The following is a 14,618-nucleotide window of genomic DNA, read 5'->3' on the forward strand; positions in this document are numbered from 1 at the left end:
GCCATTGTCTATGGTGCGGCACCAACAGAAGTACACTAAATCAGGTTGACCTCTTAAAAAGGCTCACCAGCTGACCTCATGTAATTTTTAACTCATCTTTATCATTGACTCATTGAAAACTTGAAATTCCTCAATTTTCACATATTTTATGAACCTCAGGAAGAAGGCTCGAAAAAAATCCCAATCTGCATTGGTTTCTTGTAGTCAAGAAAGACTTCAATTTTAACTCTGAACGTCAATGTTAACTTCCATTTATTTCTTTTCCAAATTTGAAGTGCATAATATAGTCTGTCATAGTACTGGTCTTCCTATCTTTTAGTGCGATTCATGTATCATCTGACATTGTGAGCAAACCTATCTACGAGAGAGAGAGAGAGAGAGAGGGTCGAAAAGTGACTTCTCATTGTATGATTACCTTACCCTTGTAACTTGTAAGTGATATTTAACTACTATGATTTCACTTAATAGGAAAGCGATGAAATTTCTCTCATTTTTTTTTTTGTCGGAAAAGTGATCTCTCATTGTATGATTACCTTATTCTTCTACCTTGTAAGTGATATATAATTACAAGACATATCATTTCACTTAAAGAAGAGACAATATTACATGCTTAGAATTTTTGAAAAAGATATCAAGTGAGTGTCTCATTATGTTGCCAATAGGACACTTCACTCATCGATCGCCGAGTATCTAAATGAGGGCCCACGTTTCGCATTTTGTCCGTTAATCTCTCTCCTCCTCTCTCCCCCTCTCACCTCCCTCTACTCCTATCTGCTTCTCCTCCTCCTCCTCCTCCACCTCCGTGCAGGCAACGTCTCCTTTGATATCGATTGCGGCTCCGCCACCAACTCCTCTGACACCTTCAACACCACTTGGCTGTCCGATCGCTTCTTCACCGGTGGCTCCTCCTCCATCGCAATTTTACCTCTATATAAACATTTAAAGCTCGCCTTCCAAGGCTTGTATAATCTTTGTTGCCAGTGAACATTACCTCCCCAAAATGAAGGCTTACATTGTAGGTCCCATTCATCAGACAAAAAGCATTATACGTTAGAGAGATAGGAGAAAGCCGTGCGTTCATGTAAAGTTGCGCATTATCCACAGATAGTCCGGATATATTGCTAATTATATATGGATCTGAGTCGATATCGTCATCAGGGAAGTGACCAGTGCTACTGTAGGACCAGTAATATCCACTCAGGAAGGATTTTGAAGCGGAAGGTGGCTCTTTATCCTCGGTGCATTTTTTTTTTTTTTTTTTTGGTAAAAGGTAAGAATATTATAGCTAAAGAAACAAGGAGTTACAAAGAGGCAAAACAGACAGGCGCTCAATCATGCACTCAAAATCCTCAGACGAGTGGATGGGAGGCGGGGGCTGAAAAGCCAAATAAGAAACAACAGCAGCAAAAGCTGCAAAAGGCAAAAACGGCCAACCAAGCCAAGGAGCCTGCGGAGGGGAATATCTCGGCAACAACTGAAACAGAGGCAGACCAGCCTTGCGAAGGGAGAGTAGGACGCATATTCAACAGCAGCAACATCTCACAGCGCAAGGATGATGAGGTTATACCGATCTGTATAGAGTAACGAAACGACCACAAACAGAAAATTCAAGTGTTGTTCTTTTTGATAATAGGGAGTAGACTTTCCAGAGACACTAAGTAAACTAGCATTCCCTCGTTATAAATCATATGGAAACTCCCAAGTTTACGAGCAAGTTATTATTTCATGGATGCGGCTTTTAAAATATCTAGAGTAATTATGCATTAACCATCAAATATTGACAGAATAGCCCAGAGGAGAGTTGACAAGGAGATCAATTTGATGAGAAAATACAGAGAGTATGATGCAATATAAAATATGATGATAATTTTAGGATATATGGCAGACCAACTTACTTTCTGGACAATGCTGACTTTTCAAACACGAGGCAAGCCCGCCTGTGGCAGGAATAAGATTCTAAGCAAGTCAATAAAGATTTTAATATTACAATCATCATCATTCTGAATGAATACATAGATAAACAATTAAAATGCAGGTCCTTGGAAATCCAAATCTCTTGGTGAAAATTTAATCATAAACATACGCATTGTCAATGGCTAAGCCAGCAAACAAGTGGTGTAGAGAAAGACAAAATCAACATTCAGTAGAAAAATAGAAATCTTGTATGCATGCAGGATTATCAGTTAATCATAACCGCACATTTGAGGGGATACCTGACTTAGATTGAAGGAAGTAGCACATACACATGTCGTACTTGACATTCTGAGCCTCCAACAATGAAGTTGTTGGACGATAGGTCACTACAAAGAGAAATAGTCAACCGTTTCCAATATATCATCAATTTGAAGAATACACCGAAAGTCATTCCATCAAATGAATATTATGTACAAAAATGCAAACCAGTTGCAAAATATAGACAGGTAAGGCAAGTTGAAAGGTGAAAACATCACAGTGTGATGAAAGTAGTATTTTTTCTGTATTGAAGGTATCTTATCTTAAATAACTAAAAGGAGAAAGACTAATTGGAGTCAATGGAGACTTTAGAACCAGTTGGAGTGCATAAATACATTTTTACCTAGTAACAGTACAACAGACGTGATGTATAAGGCAAAGAGACAAAAATGGTACTGTGAGTCCAACGACCACTAAGTCAGATCTTCTTATTAGAAAATATCCAGACCACCATCCTTATTTTTAAACTACCTCATAAGAGCTTCATTCTTATGCCCATAAGATAAGATCAACTTTCTCCCAGGCACACTCTGGAGAGTTTCTCAAATACACAAACTCATAAGCATTATAATCAGCAAGAAATAGCCCAAGCAACTAATCACACTGCGAGGGTGATGCGTTAGACAAACTTTCAAAGAGGATTTATGGGAAGTAAAAATTTCCCGAGTGTTACTTTTATCATCCCAAGAGGTTTGAAAAAGATCTAAAGCTGGGAAGACCTTTTTGTATAGGGAAAGTGGGGCTCACTTGGCACTTCCAAGAAAATCTGCGTTATACTCTTTCATGCGTACCACACAATTCAGCTTATTGTCTTATATACAACATTCCAATTAACAGATCCCAGCAAGGAAAAAAAGGTACTCGTGAAATTTCCATTTAACTCCATCAGCTACAAACCATAAAGTTGCAAGATGGGAATGCATAATTGCTTACTACAGTGCAAGATTAGCCAGACAGAGCTAGAAGCAAATTTGGGAGTAAACATGACATTTTTCTTCAGGCAGCAAAGCTTACACAAATTCTGCTTTCTCCAGGATCCAATCAGGGACTGCACCAGTCAATTGGTTTCCAGTCAAGACAGCCAAACATGATTAATTGATTGAGTCAGTTCCATGCGTACTTTATGCACTCAAACTAAAAACTATAGAGTTATACCCCAAAAACGCACTAGTTAGCAGATTGAAAGAATTTAATTACTAGAGGTGTAGAAAAAAAAAATCAGTTACCTCATGATATCAATATAGAGCTTTCAGCTGGAGATGAAAGATAAAGAAAATCAGTGACAGGAAAAATTTGATCCTTGCACAACTTGGAGTGCAAGGGTTACCATAACACTAGTACCCAAAATTGAACATAATGAAGAATACTATCACACTAGCTTGCTAACTACTTCCTTGCTAAATGTTCTTGTACTTCTAAGTCATAAAATAAATAATGAGGGAAGATGTGCCAATATCAAACAGTCAATTATTGGGCAGAAAGACGAAAAGATTGTACCGTTGTTAAACAGTCCAAGAAGCTTAGTACTAAATTTCTCATCATTTTCAAGACTAGAGGCAATACATCAAGGTCCTATCTGCAGACCTTCTAAATAGCATGTAAGAACTGCACTCACCAAATAATCCAGTGCCATTGTGGTGGAAAGAACCAAATAGAGAGCCTAAGGACTTTGCTGTGTTAAATCTCCGATACATCATAAAACAGGCACACGGACATGCACTAATTACACACACATTTAACTGTCAAATACTTGAGTAACACCGATCCATTTAATCTCTTCCAGCATAAACAAGTAACTCTATTGAAACTTGTGATGCATGCTCTTTAAGCAACAGAATATCATCCATCTATGTCTGCTCCAAGACTAGAGTCCCACCAAAATAATTAGTTGACAATAATCATAAATTCAGAACCCAAATCATTGTAAAAATTTGGATGGTAAGATAATAAGCATTCAGACACGAGCACTTTAAGGGTTATAAACTGGACATGTTATTGCGGTCTAAGTTCTATTGATAGCTCAACTACTTTACCGTAAGAGTTGCCTATAGCTTGGCCACTGAAACAATTAGAGATATTAGATTCTTATACAAAATACGAAAAAAAAAAAAAGCCTAGGTCCAGCATCGAAGCACTTACATAAAATCTACTCCTGCCAGGTTGCCAAAGGAGCTAGGGATTTCGCCACTCAGTTTGTTCAAGCTGTCTCCTTAAAACAATTGAATGGAAAGGAGACAAATATAATTAGAAGATAGTTTAAGCTGACTCACACTGGACACTCTTTGAATATACGTTGGAGGATTGTGCAAACACAGGCTAACATCGAATGGTCCAGTTCAGAAGTTTAGACGTACAGGTCAACTGCCAGGTGCCTATGCTTTCTACTAGATATACGTTTCCAGAGGCATTCATCGCATAAAATCCTTGTTGAGTAACTCGAGGCCCTCGTCCGGTCCACGGTCCAGGCCCACGGACACCTCAACGTCATGCTCTGCAATGCCGGGATGGTATCCGATCAGAATATTTGGTAATTTGTTTATAAAACAAATGAAGAGATGTATTGTCTCACATTGAAAAGATGTGACTGCGCACGTGGACGAGATTTGCCACTAACCGATCATTAATTTTATTTATTGAAAAAATTCGGATTTATTTCTATTAAAATTAACTATGAGTCTTGTTGAAACAGTGCGACCGTTCACAAAAAGTTTCGATTATTTTTTTTTATTTAATTCCGAATTTTTTTATGTATTTTCAACGCAACCTTTCCTTTGTTCTTTTTGCAATCTTTTGAAGAGTTGCATTTATTCGAAAAACATATATAAGTACATTTGTTTTGAGATCAAACAATAATCTTCTTCCATTTTTTCGTTTTCTTTCGAGAGAAACTACAGCCATTGTTTCTAATTATTTTCCATGAGAGACTCTGGAGAAATACTAATTCTTTATCTAGTATTATCATTTGAGACTTTATTGTATCCGAGAAAATTTGCGGTGACCATTAGAACGTAGTGGGGCAAATAAATCCTTAAAGAATGTGATAACACGCCTCAAAATCCGACTCAGCAGTACTCTAAAGATCCGACTTCATTGTTCTACTCAATTCGAAGCCATATTTTTACAACACCTCCAACTCTCCGAGTTCGATCGCCTGATGGCACTCAACGTGCAGGGCGTGGTGGCATGCGTGAAGCACGCAGCGCGGTTGGTGGTCAAGGGGCGTGTGAGGGGCAGCATCGTGTGCGCAAGCAGCGTTGGGAGGGACTGCGGCGGGGGGCGGACGAACCACCGCATGTTGAAGCACGCAGTAGTGGGGCTCGTGAGGTCGGCGAGCGTCCAGCGTGGGGCACACGGGATCAGAGTGAACTGCATATCGCCATGCGCAGTGGCGACACAGCTCACGAGCGGCATGGCGTTGAAAGGAAAAGTGGGGCGCTGAAGGTCAGACACGTGACAGAGGCCGTGCTGTTTCTGGCGTCGCATGTGTCGGAGTATGACCGGGCATGATTTGGTCGTGGACGGTGGTTACCTTGTCGGGCATTAAGCTTTTGATTTCATCACTCTTTCTTTTTGTATTTTTATTTTCTCAATTGATATCTTCTTCGACCAATTTTTAGGGTATGTTTGGTTTGACATTTGGGGAAAATCTTTGGAAAAATGCAAAGAATTTTAAGTTAAAAGGATTTTCTAGAATGCAAATTGTATTCGTTAAATTGTAATTTGAAAATCCATTTTCAAGTGCCTTTAAGTAAAATAGTATTTAGAGAGATAATATTTACAATGACTTTTGTGATTTTTAAAAGAAAAAATTTCGTCAAAAGAAAAAAAAAAATTAACTAGCACAAGTGGCCACCAGCAATCGAAATCTGTTACCAGCAACCGACATCTAAGGTTGCAAGACCTCAAGCGGCCCTCGAAGATAATTGACAAGGGCCGCTTGGGGTCGAGTGAATCCCGTAAACCACTTGTGAGAGCCGGCTCGGGTTGGGTGACACCCATTTCAGAAATTGAAAGGATTGTGCCACCATCTTTTGAGACGAATTTTCTAGAAGTCGGATTGGCCAATTTGAAGAGGCTTTTTTGGCATCAAGGGTCGCATGAATTATCGTTTTTGTTCTTCGAGATTTGTTGTTCGAGAGAATTTGGGTGCAAAAAAGCAACCTCGGCAAGATTATAGAGACTTTCTTTTGGTGGCCTAGTCGCACGACAAAGTTCAGCCGTGCAACATCCTGCAACATCAAATCCAACAGCCCCGTGAGCCGCAACCTCACAAGGGGATAGTGAACTTTATGTTGGTTATTGTGGTGTAATCTATTTATTTATTTGAACTCTAATTTGTGCTAAATTAAATTAATTGTGATTTTAGGATTTTATTCCTAAATTTATTAATTTTCAGTATTTAATTGGTGCAACCCAAATACGTCATCTCGGAGAAAAGACATATATTAGTTGGGTCGCCACGACTCATCTCGAAGAATTAACAATCATATTTGGAGTCGCATGACCTGCAACCCTCCCCTGCCAGTGGGTAGTCCTCGCCGATGGTCTTCAAGGGTCAATCAACCCCAGGTGGCCCTCCCTAGTTGCCTCCGAGGCGACCCTAAAGTTCTTTGCATTTTCCCAATGGCTTTCCCCAAAAGTCTAACCAAACGCACCCTTTGTAGATTTCGATGTATAAACATGTGTGTTTATAAAAATGTATTTTGTGAAAAAAAAAAATTGACCCTACTTTTCTCTCACATCCTATTGTCTAGGATTTATTAATTGCTTTACCATATAGTATTAAAATGAATGGGTCGGTGATGCGTTCTAGGACATCGCTTTAAATCGACCAAGGAGGGATGAACGCACGCTCGAGAATTCACCAAGGTTGCAACCCTTCACCAAGGTTGCAAGACCCAGATTTGGATTGTGGTGATGCGACTCATAGGGGTCATCGCGACTAGCCAATGATGGTCATTGGGGTGGCCATGACCACGCCAACCTCTCCTATCCATTGTTGACTCAAAAAAAAAAAAAAAGCCATGCGCAATCACACTAGCTGACTCAATAGAGAAGAAGATGAACAGTGAATCATGAGGGCAAAAATGGAAAAACAAAAATTGAGTGAGGATAGTTTTGTAATAAAATTTTTATACTAAACCCTAGAGAGGACCTTCGGAGAATACCAAAAGCCTAAGGCAGCTCAGGACTTGTCTTGGGTTTTCAGCCTTTTGAAGGCAAACTTTCCTTCAAGGTGGGTTTCAAAAATTTTACCAAACACTCAATATTTGGCCAAATGGGCTTTGGACACCCAAAACTCCTTTCAAGGCCATTCCCAAATGCATCTTTAGTGGCATGAGTACATGAATTTCTTAGTTATTGGACATTGTATGATGTCGAAATAATAACGTTCTCAAATTGACTTTGATTTTTTTGAGAGAAAACTTACCTAAAAGGCCTAGCTTGTCACAGACGCATCATCACTTAGACTTGCACAGGTTTTGTCCAAAGCAAAGGACAACATACATGAAGATTGGGGAGATGGAGCACGATGAAGTTCCATAGCAAAGTTGGACTCTCTTACCTTCAATTAAAACCTAACACGCGATTCTCATGAAGATTATGCAGTTCGTGACCTTATGGGGTCTTGGTGCTCTTGCAGATCGTGACCTTGTATGGGGCCTTGGTATTGTGTAACTCATGAGCACGGAGAAGGATTTTTCCCCTACTATTTGCCTTTATTGTTTTTGACATATCGAAAAAACACACCATTGTTTTATGATGGAAATTTTGTTGATTAAAAATTAACCGTAAGATAAAATTTGAAGGAATAAGAAACGAGAATTGGGGCAGAGAGAGGTGTGACACGGATGGCAAGGTTGTCAGGACAATTACCAAAAAAGTCATAAACTTATTATGATTTTACCAATTCAATTCTAAACTTTATTTTTTGGCCAGTTAAGTCATAAACATTTTACAATTATGTCAGTTTAATCCTTCCGACTAAAATTGATCGGCGACACCGCGACAATTTTTCTAATAATATTTTTATTTTTTGAATTATTTTATTATTTTTTATCCTTTTTTATCCTTTTTTTCTTTCTCTCTTTTTCTCCTCCCTCCTTCCTTTGGCTTCAGCGACCGACCAAAGGGGAGGGCTAGTAGGTCGTCGGACTAAGGCGGTCAAGCGAGCTTGCCTCCCCGTCATGCCATCGCTAGGCGAGGACTCGCCTCACCATCGCTGAATGAGGGTGAGCTCCCCCAACCACTAGCGAGGGGGCCTTCACCATCACTAGGTTTGGCAAGGCGAGCCCCACCGAATCTAGGGAGGACTCACCTCACCGTCATTGGGTGAGGGGGCCTTGCTGTCATTAGTCTAGTGAGGCGAGCCCTCACCGTTTTTCGGGCGCTTGTCCCGCCAATGGCCGGTCGAGCTTGCCCTCGCCCAACGACGGCGAGGTGAGCTCGCTCAGCCCACCTTAGTCCGGCGACCACCTGACCCTCCCCTCGGCCGGTCGCTGGAGCCAAAGGAAGGAGGGAGGAGGAAAACAAAAGGAGAAAAAATTCAAAAAAATTCAAAAATAAAATATTATTAAAAAAATTATGGTAAAAATTGTGCCCGTCAATTTTGGTCGAAAGGACTAAACTAACACAATTGCAAAAGGTTTAAGACTCAGTTGAACAAAAAAATAAATTTATAACTGAATTGGTATAATTACAATAGGTTTAGAATTTTTTTTGATAATCTTTCCCAGGTTATAGATACAACAAATAAGGAAGATTCGAAGGATAAGATTTCTATGCTAAGGTCCAAAAAGCCCTCTCATCCCAAGATGGGTAAGCACATAACAGCCAAAAAGCCTATGTTGCTTTCAGTGGGGAGTGATATGGCTTGTCTATTAGCAACGACGGATCAAAGGAATGGTCTCAATAGAATCAATCAATCCCAAAAGTAAACGTGTGGCAATAAGCCACTGAGGATAGGTTGCTCAAGTGGAATATGCGGATCTCACCTACTTCTTTCTCTGTAACTCAGCTATTGAAGACAGGAATCATTATCTTTTTTATGACTGTCCTATGTCTTCTCGGGTCAAATAGTTGTGTCACGTCTTCATCCGATTTTGAGAGGTCCTGGTGACTGGGATAGTGAGATTACCTGGACCATCAAGTCTTATAAAGGGAAATCTCTTCCTCAGCTTTTATTCAAACTTTCTTGGGCCGATTTCCCCTACCTGGAATCCTAATTTGTTGTTTAAGTGACTCTTCGCATGTAGCTAGTATTGATGTGATGCTTTCGAGGATAAAAAGGCTGCGCAGGGTCGTTCACTTGAATGCTCTGCTATTGAAAGTAAACTTTCCCTCGATATGTATAAGTCTCTGGGCAGGAATTGGTGGTGTTGTGCAGCTCATGACCTTGTATGGGGTCTTGGTGTTGTGTAACTCATGAGTCATGACCAAGTAGCAGGATTGCTACATGAACAGTGAAGCCCACCATCCGTTTTAGAGGTAATGAAAAGAGAATAGAATTTGCCAGATCAAATGTGGAGTCCCAAATCATTATTTGCTAGAAAAGATTCCTGTGCCTAGGTTCACAAAGCTCTCTCATACATTTCCTGGATATCAAGGATCATTTCCATAACTTAGCCACGACGTACAAGTACATAATTTGCTCTTAATTGCTGTACTTGTTAAAGAAAAAGAAATCTGCCATTGAACACGAAGCTGACACAGCCAAAAAAATTTTGTTGCTTTCAGTGGAGTGAGTGACATGGCTTGTCTATTAGCAAACGAATAAAAGGGAATAATCTCAATCGAATCAATCAAACCCTAAAGCAATTGTGTGACTATGTTGTGTTTATCGAAGGCAGGTTACATCTGTTTGGTATAAATTAAGAAGTGTGAGCAAGTTTTCAAGAAACCCCAAGCAAGTACGATTTTGATTGAGGGAGAGTGCACCAATGGAAGTGTGGCTCAGTTGGATTCTGGGGCTCATTCCAGTTCTAGGTTGGTTGTTGTGGTGGTGGAATGAGATTTGGTATGCATTGCCGGTCGAGCGAAGATGTTCTGTTGCCGGTGTGAAGTTGCCGCCAGGAAACATGGGGTTTCCCCTCTTCGGAGAACTCTTCACCTTCCTCTGGTACTTCAAGATTCTTCGCCGACCAGACGAGTTCATAAACTCTAAAAGACAAAAGTAAGATTGCCATTTGCCATTGAATTTCAGGCTGAAAACTGGTTACATGAACTTATGCAGCATTGTGTTTAAAATAATAAGAAACATGAAACCAAGAGATAGAGCAGTGCTTGTCTCCAGTTACTACTAATGTCTCTGTACATGTTTCAGGTACGGTGATGGAGTAGGACTGTACAGGACTTACCTCTTCGGATCGCCTTGCATCATAACATGCTTCCCATCAGTGAACAAGTTTGTTTTCCGAGCTGACGATGCATTCATCCTGGAATGGCCAAATGCTGAGCTTATGGGTGCCACCTCTGTAGTGATGGTTAACGGAAAGGCACATGCCAGGCTCAGGAGCTTTGTCTTGAATGCCATTAACCGACCTGATGCTCTTCGCCAAATAGCTGCTTTGGTACAGCCTCGTTTGGTCAGTGCCCTTGAGTTGTGGGCCCAAAAAGGCAGAATCTTCGCTTACCATGAAACTAAGAAGGTGTAGTCCATGCTCAACATCACGAGTTCCTAGTTCACATGATTAAATTTTGCCCTTCAGATCATCCTCAAGGTTTTATTCGGAGTTATTAAATATTGTATTTCTTGTTTGATTGCAGGTTACCTTTGAGAACATTGGGAAACTGTTTGTGAGCTTTGAGCCAGGGCCGCAATTGCATAAGATCGAGCAGTTACTTCATGATATGGTTAAAGGGATGAGAGCTCAGCCGCTCAATTTCCCTGGAACTGCGTATCACCACGCTCGGCAGGTTGAATCGAATTGGAACATTTAATCTTTTTTCTAATCTGATAAGTCAGCGAATGATGACAACTTGAGTTCTCATTAGCTGGCACAATTACTCTTGCTCTGCGTGCGAGTTTGAAGTTATATTCTTATCCAACAAGTTAAATACAACACTGAAGAGAGTGCAAAATTATCGTTGTGGGGTTAAATTGTCCTAGTTTTTAGCCAAGCTGCCCATTTAAAACCCCAAATGATCTGAAATATTTGCCCAATCCGATATTGCAGTGCCGGAAGAAGGTCGAGGCAATTTTTAGAGTAGAGATAGAGAAGAGAAAAAGCCGAAGCGAAGAAACTATCACCGATCTTTTGGACGGGATAAAGCAAATCAAAGATGAGGAAGGCAACAAACTATCTGACCAAGAAGTGCTAGACAACATCATTGCCCTTGTGGTCGGCGGTTATGAGTCCACTACACTTGCATCGATGTGGGCTATTTACTATCTTGCTAAGTATCCCAATGTTCTGAAGAAACTCCGGGTACCGACTTCGTCCATTTTTGTAAAGCTTAGTTATCAGAATCTTATCCACTGTTTCATTGCAACTTGTGAATCTTGAATTGAATGGCAGGAAGAGAACATGACCATCAGCCAGAACAAGAAGGGTGAGTTCATCACAAGTGAAGACATCTCGAGCATGAAATATACTAACCAGGTAAAATGATAGGAGAATTTCAGAGTTTGAGCGGCATTTGACCGCAAATTTTTGAAGCTGACAATTAGTGACACACAGGTGGTGGAGGAGACAATAAGAATGGCCAACGTTGCAGCTTTTATATTCAGATTAGCCACTAAGGACGTCGATTACAAAGGTTCGAAATTATCCAAGTCTTGCAGATATATATTATTAGCTTATACGTTACAGCCCTAAGGATGTCGATTACAAAGGTTCGAAATTATCCAAGTCTTGCAGATATATATTATTAGCTTATGCGTTACAGCCCGCAGCTCTACCACGGCATAGATCTTCAAGTTGTTGTTTTATCAAGACTGCCTTTTTATAACACAGATTTTCTCTGCAACTAGTGCATAACTTTGTACCGACTTAGATACATTATTTTAACAAGAACTTTTGTGACTAGCAATACATAATTTGGTGCTGACTGCTGAGTCCATTTCACAGCAATTAAAGATAGAATTTTGCAGTAACGATCTCCAAAAACTTGTGCAGGTTATAGGATACCAAAAGGATGGAAAGTGATTCTGTGGCTCCGATACCTCCACACGAATCCAGAAAACTTTGATGACCCCATGTGCTTTAATCCTGATAGGTGGAATGTAAGGCTCGATATCAATTATGTTCATGGTCAACGCATTCACTTTCCTTTTTCCTTCTTTTCTCTCTTTCGGGCAAACCTGTGTAATACTCAGTCGTGTTCTTCAGGAATCTGTGAAGTCAGGTGCATACCAAGTGTTTGGCGGAGGATCAAGAATCTGCGCAGGAAACATGCTAGCGAGGATTCAACTGGCGATTTTGCTTCATCATTTATCTGTAGGATACAAGTAAGAGGAAGAATGAAGCTTTTACTGACTGAATTTAGGAGAAATCCCAATTCATTGAACATATAATTTACAAAAATGTTTGGCAATTGAATTATCAGGTGGGAATTGCTCAACTCGGATGCTGGTTTCGTCTTTCTTCCACACCCTGCACCAGCTGATAGAGTCGAAGTTAGTTTCAGCAAGCTATGAGGACTGATCCTGACTACAACTCAAAACTGCGCTAGGCTTGAATAATTGAGTCATGTTGTTCTCATCATTTGTATGCTTTTATCTTATTTTGTTTCAACCAAAGTATTGTGGAAAGAAATAATTTGAAAGTCCAACTTCCACTTCGAAGAGCTATAATTTCGTGATGTGTGAAAATGCACGGAGCTCGATTCCCTTAAGTCCTCAATGTTTTGTCTAATTATATATTCACCAGTAATAGAAATTGCGATTAAGTAGATACACCTTACAACATTACGGTTGGAGTGAAAAAGGACAGGAGCAACGCAACAAAAGCCTCCAAAACGAATATGCTTGTCAACCGCTGCTCACAAAAGACCAGCCAAAACAACTACATGGGAGTGCGGCAATCCGGGATTCTCTTGCATCATTCGATCCACATATATAGAACCAAGAACCCTAATTGAGGGAAATTCAGGATAAATTAATTAATTCAACAAATGGGCGGTGCCATAGCTACTCTTGCTAAGCACCTGAAGAGTCATTCGAACTTTGAACAACTCTCGGAAGTTAGAGCTTTATATTTAGATGCAGATGGGTTCGCTTGTCTTAGATTTTCGGTGTATGCCAAGCAAACTCAACGAGAATGATTAACTTCATATTTGAGTGCTTCCAGTTAGAGAACTATGGCTGATCACTCATCTCCAGAGAGAAACCTCTAGGGCAAAGTCGCCATCATCACCAGCAGAGCGAGCGGCATTGGCGAGGAGATGGCCCACCAATTCGCTCATCACGGGGCCTACGTTGTGATCGCTGATGTCCAGGATGAGAAGGAAAAAGCCTAGTATCAGCCCCAAGCGTTGCATATACATCTGTTGCGACATCACGGACGACGAGCAGGTCAAGTCCCTAGTAGAGACCACGGTCTGATCCCGAGGGCACTTGGACATAATGTTCGGCAACGCTGGTGTGATGAGCTCGTCAAAGCAAGACACCCTCGATTTCGACATGAAGGGCTACGAACGCCTCTTCATAGTCAACGTTGGGGGTGTGGCAGTGAGCCTGAAGTACGCGGCCTAGGCCATGGTGGCCAGTGGTGGCAGGAGCATAATTTGCACGGCAAGCATCATGGCCAGCATGGGTGTGGACCGCTACATCGACTTCTGCATGTCAAAGCATGCGATGCTGCTATTGGTGCGGTCGGCGAGCAAGCAGCTCGGTGTGAGTAGTGTACGAGTGAATCATGTGTCCCCAAGCGCAGTTAGGAGCTACTGCTATGGGGGGTGTTCGGGATGGGGAAGGATGCAGTGGAGGCAATGTTCGCGAGCCGTCCTCATGCATGAGAGGAGTGCTGATGGCGAGGCATGTGGTGGACGCCAGGGTCTTTTTCTCCTCCAATGAATCCCCCAGTTCATCACCGGCCATAACTCAGTGGTCGATGGTGACCGTCGTTAGAGCAAAGCATGATCCATGCAGGCGCTTTAAACACTTTCAAAAAAGAATCAAATCAAGATTGGGTTTCTTTTGATAGAAATCGACAATCCACGCACATTTGGATGTGGCACCCCATCAAACTCAAATTGTTTGATGTACAATAAATGATTTGGATCATACAGCCTCTGCTTGTGATCGTTGAAGTCATATGCCTCAAGTTTATGATGGGCCGAACAGTAGTTTCATTAAGTGAGTTCGTGGAGCTTCCCTCCTTGAATGTGGAGGACGACTGATTCTTCCTTCCTTCTTTCTTTTGTGTCCAACCTTAAGTACTTTG

At 41.0% G+C, this 14,618-nt stretch overlaps 1 protein-coding gene across 1 annotated transcript; it reads left to right on the forward strand.

Moving 5' to 3' along the window:
• The first annotated feature begins 9,229 nt into the window (after positions 1-9,229).
• LOC104426334 (ent-kaurenoic acid oxidase 2) lies at positions 9,230-13,018 on the forward strand. Its single transcript, XM_039304356.1, has 9 exons — positions 9,230-10,405; positions 10,556-10,880; positions 10,999-11,148; positions 11,409-11,660; positions 11,751-11,834; positions 11,913-11,991; positions 12,351-12,457; positions 12,564-12,682; positions 12,781-13,018. Exons 1-9 carry the CDS (start codon positions 10,173-10,175, stop codon positions 12,869-12,871), a joined length of 1,440 nt encoding a protein of 479 aa, XP_039160290.1. The 5' UTR covers positions 9,230-10,172; the 3' UTR covers positions 12,872-13,018.
• The last annotated feature ends 1,600 nt before the right edge of the window (positions 13,019-14,618 follow it).

The sequence above is a fragment of the Eucalyptus grandis genome, chromosome 11 (assembly GCF_016545825.1).
Source record: "Eucalyptus grandis isolate ANBG69807.140 chromosome 11, ASM1654582v1, whole genome shotgun sequence".
Taxonomy (NCBI): domain Eukaryota; kingdom Viridiplantae; phylum Streptophyta; class Magnoliopsida; order Myrtales; family Myrtaceae; genus Eucalyptus; species Eucalyptus grandis.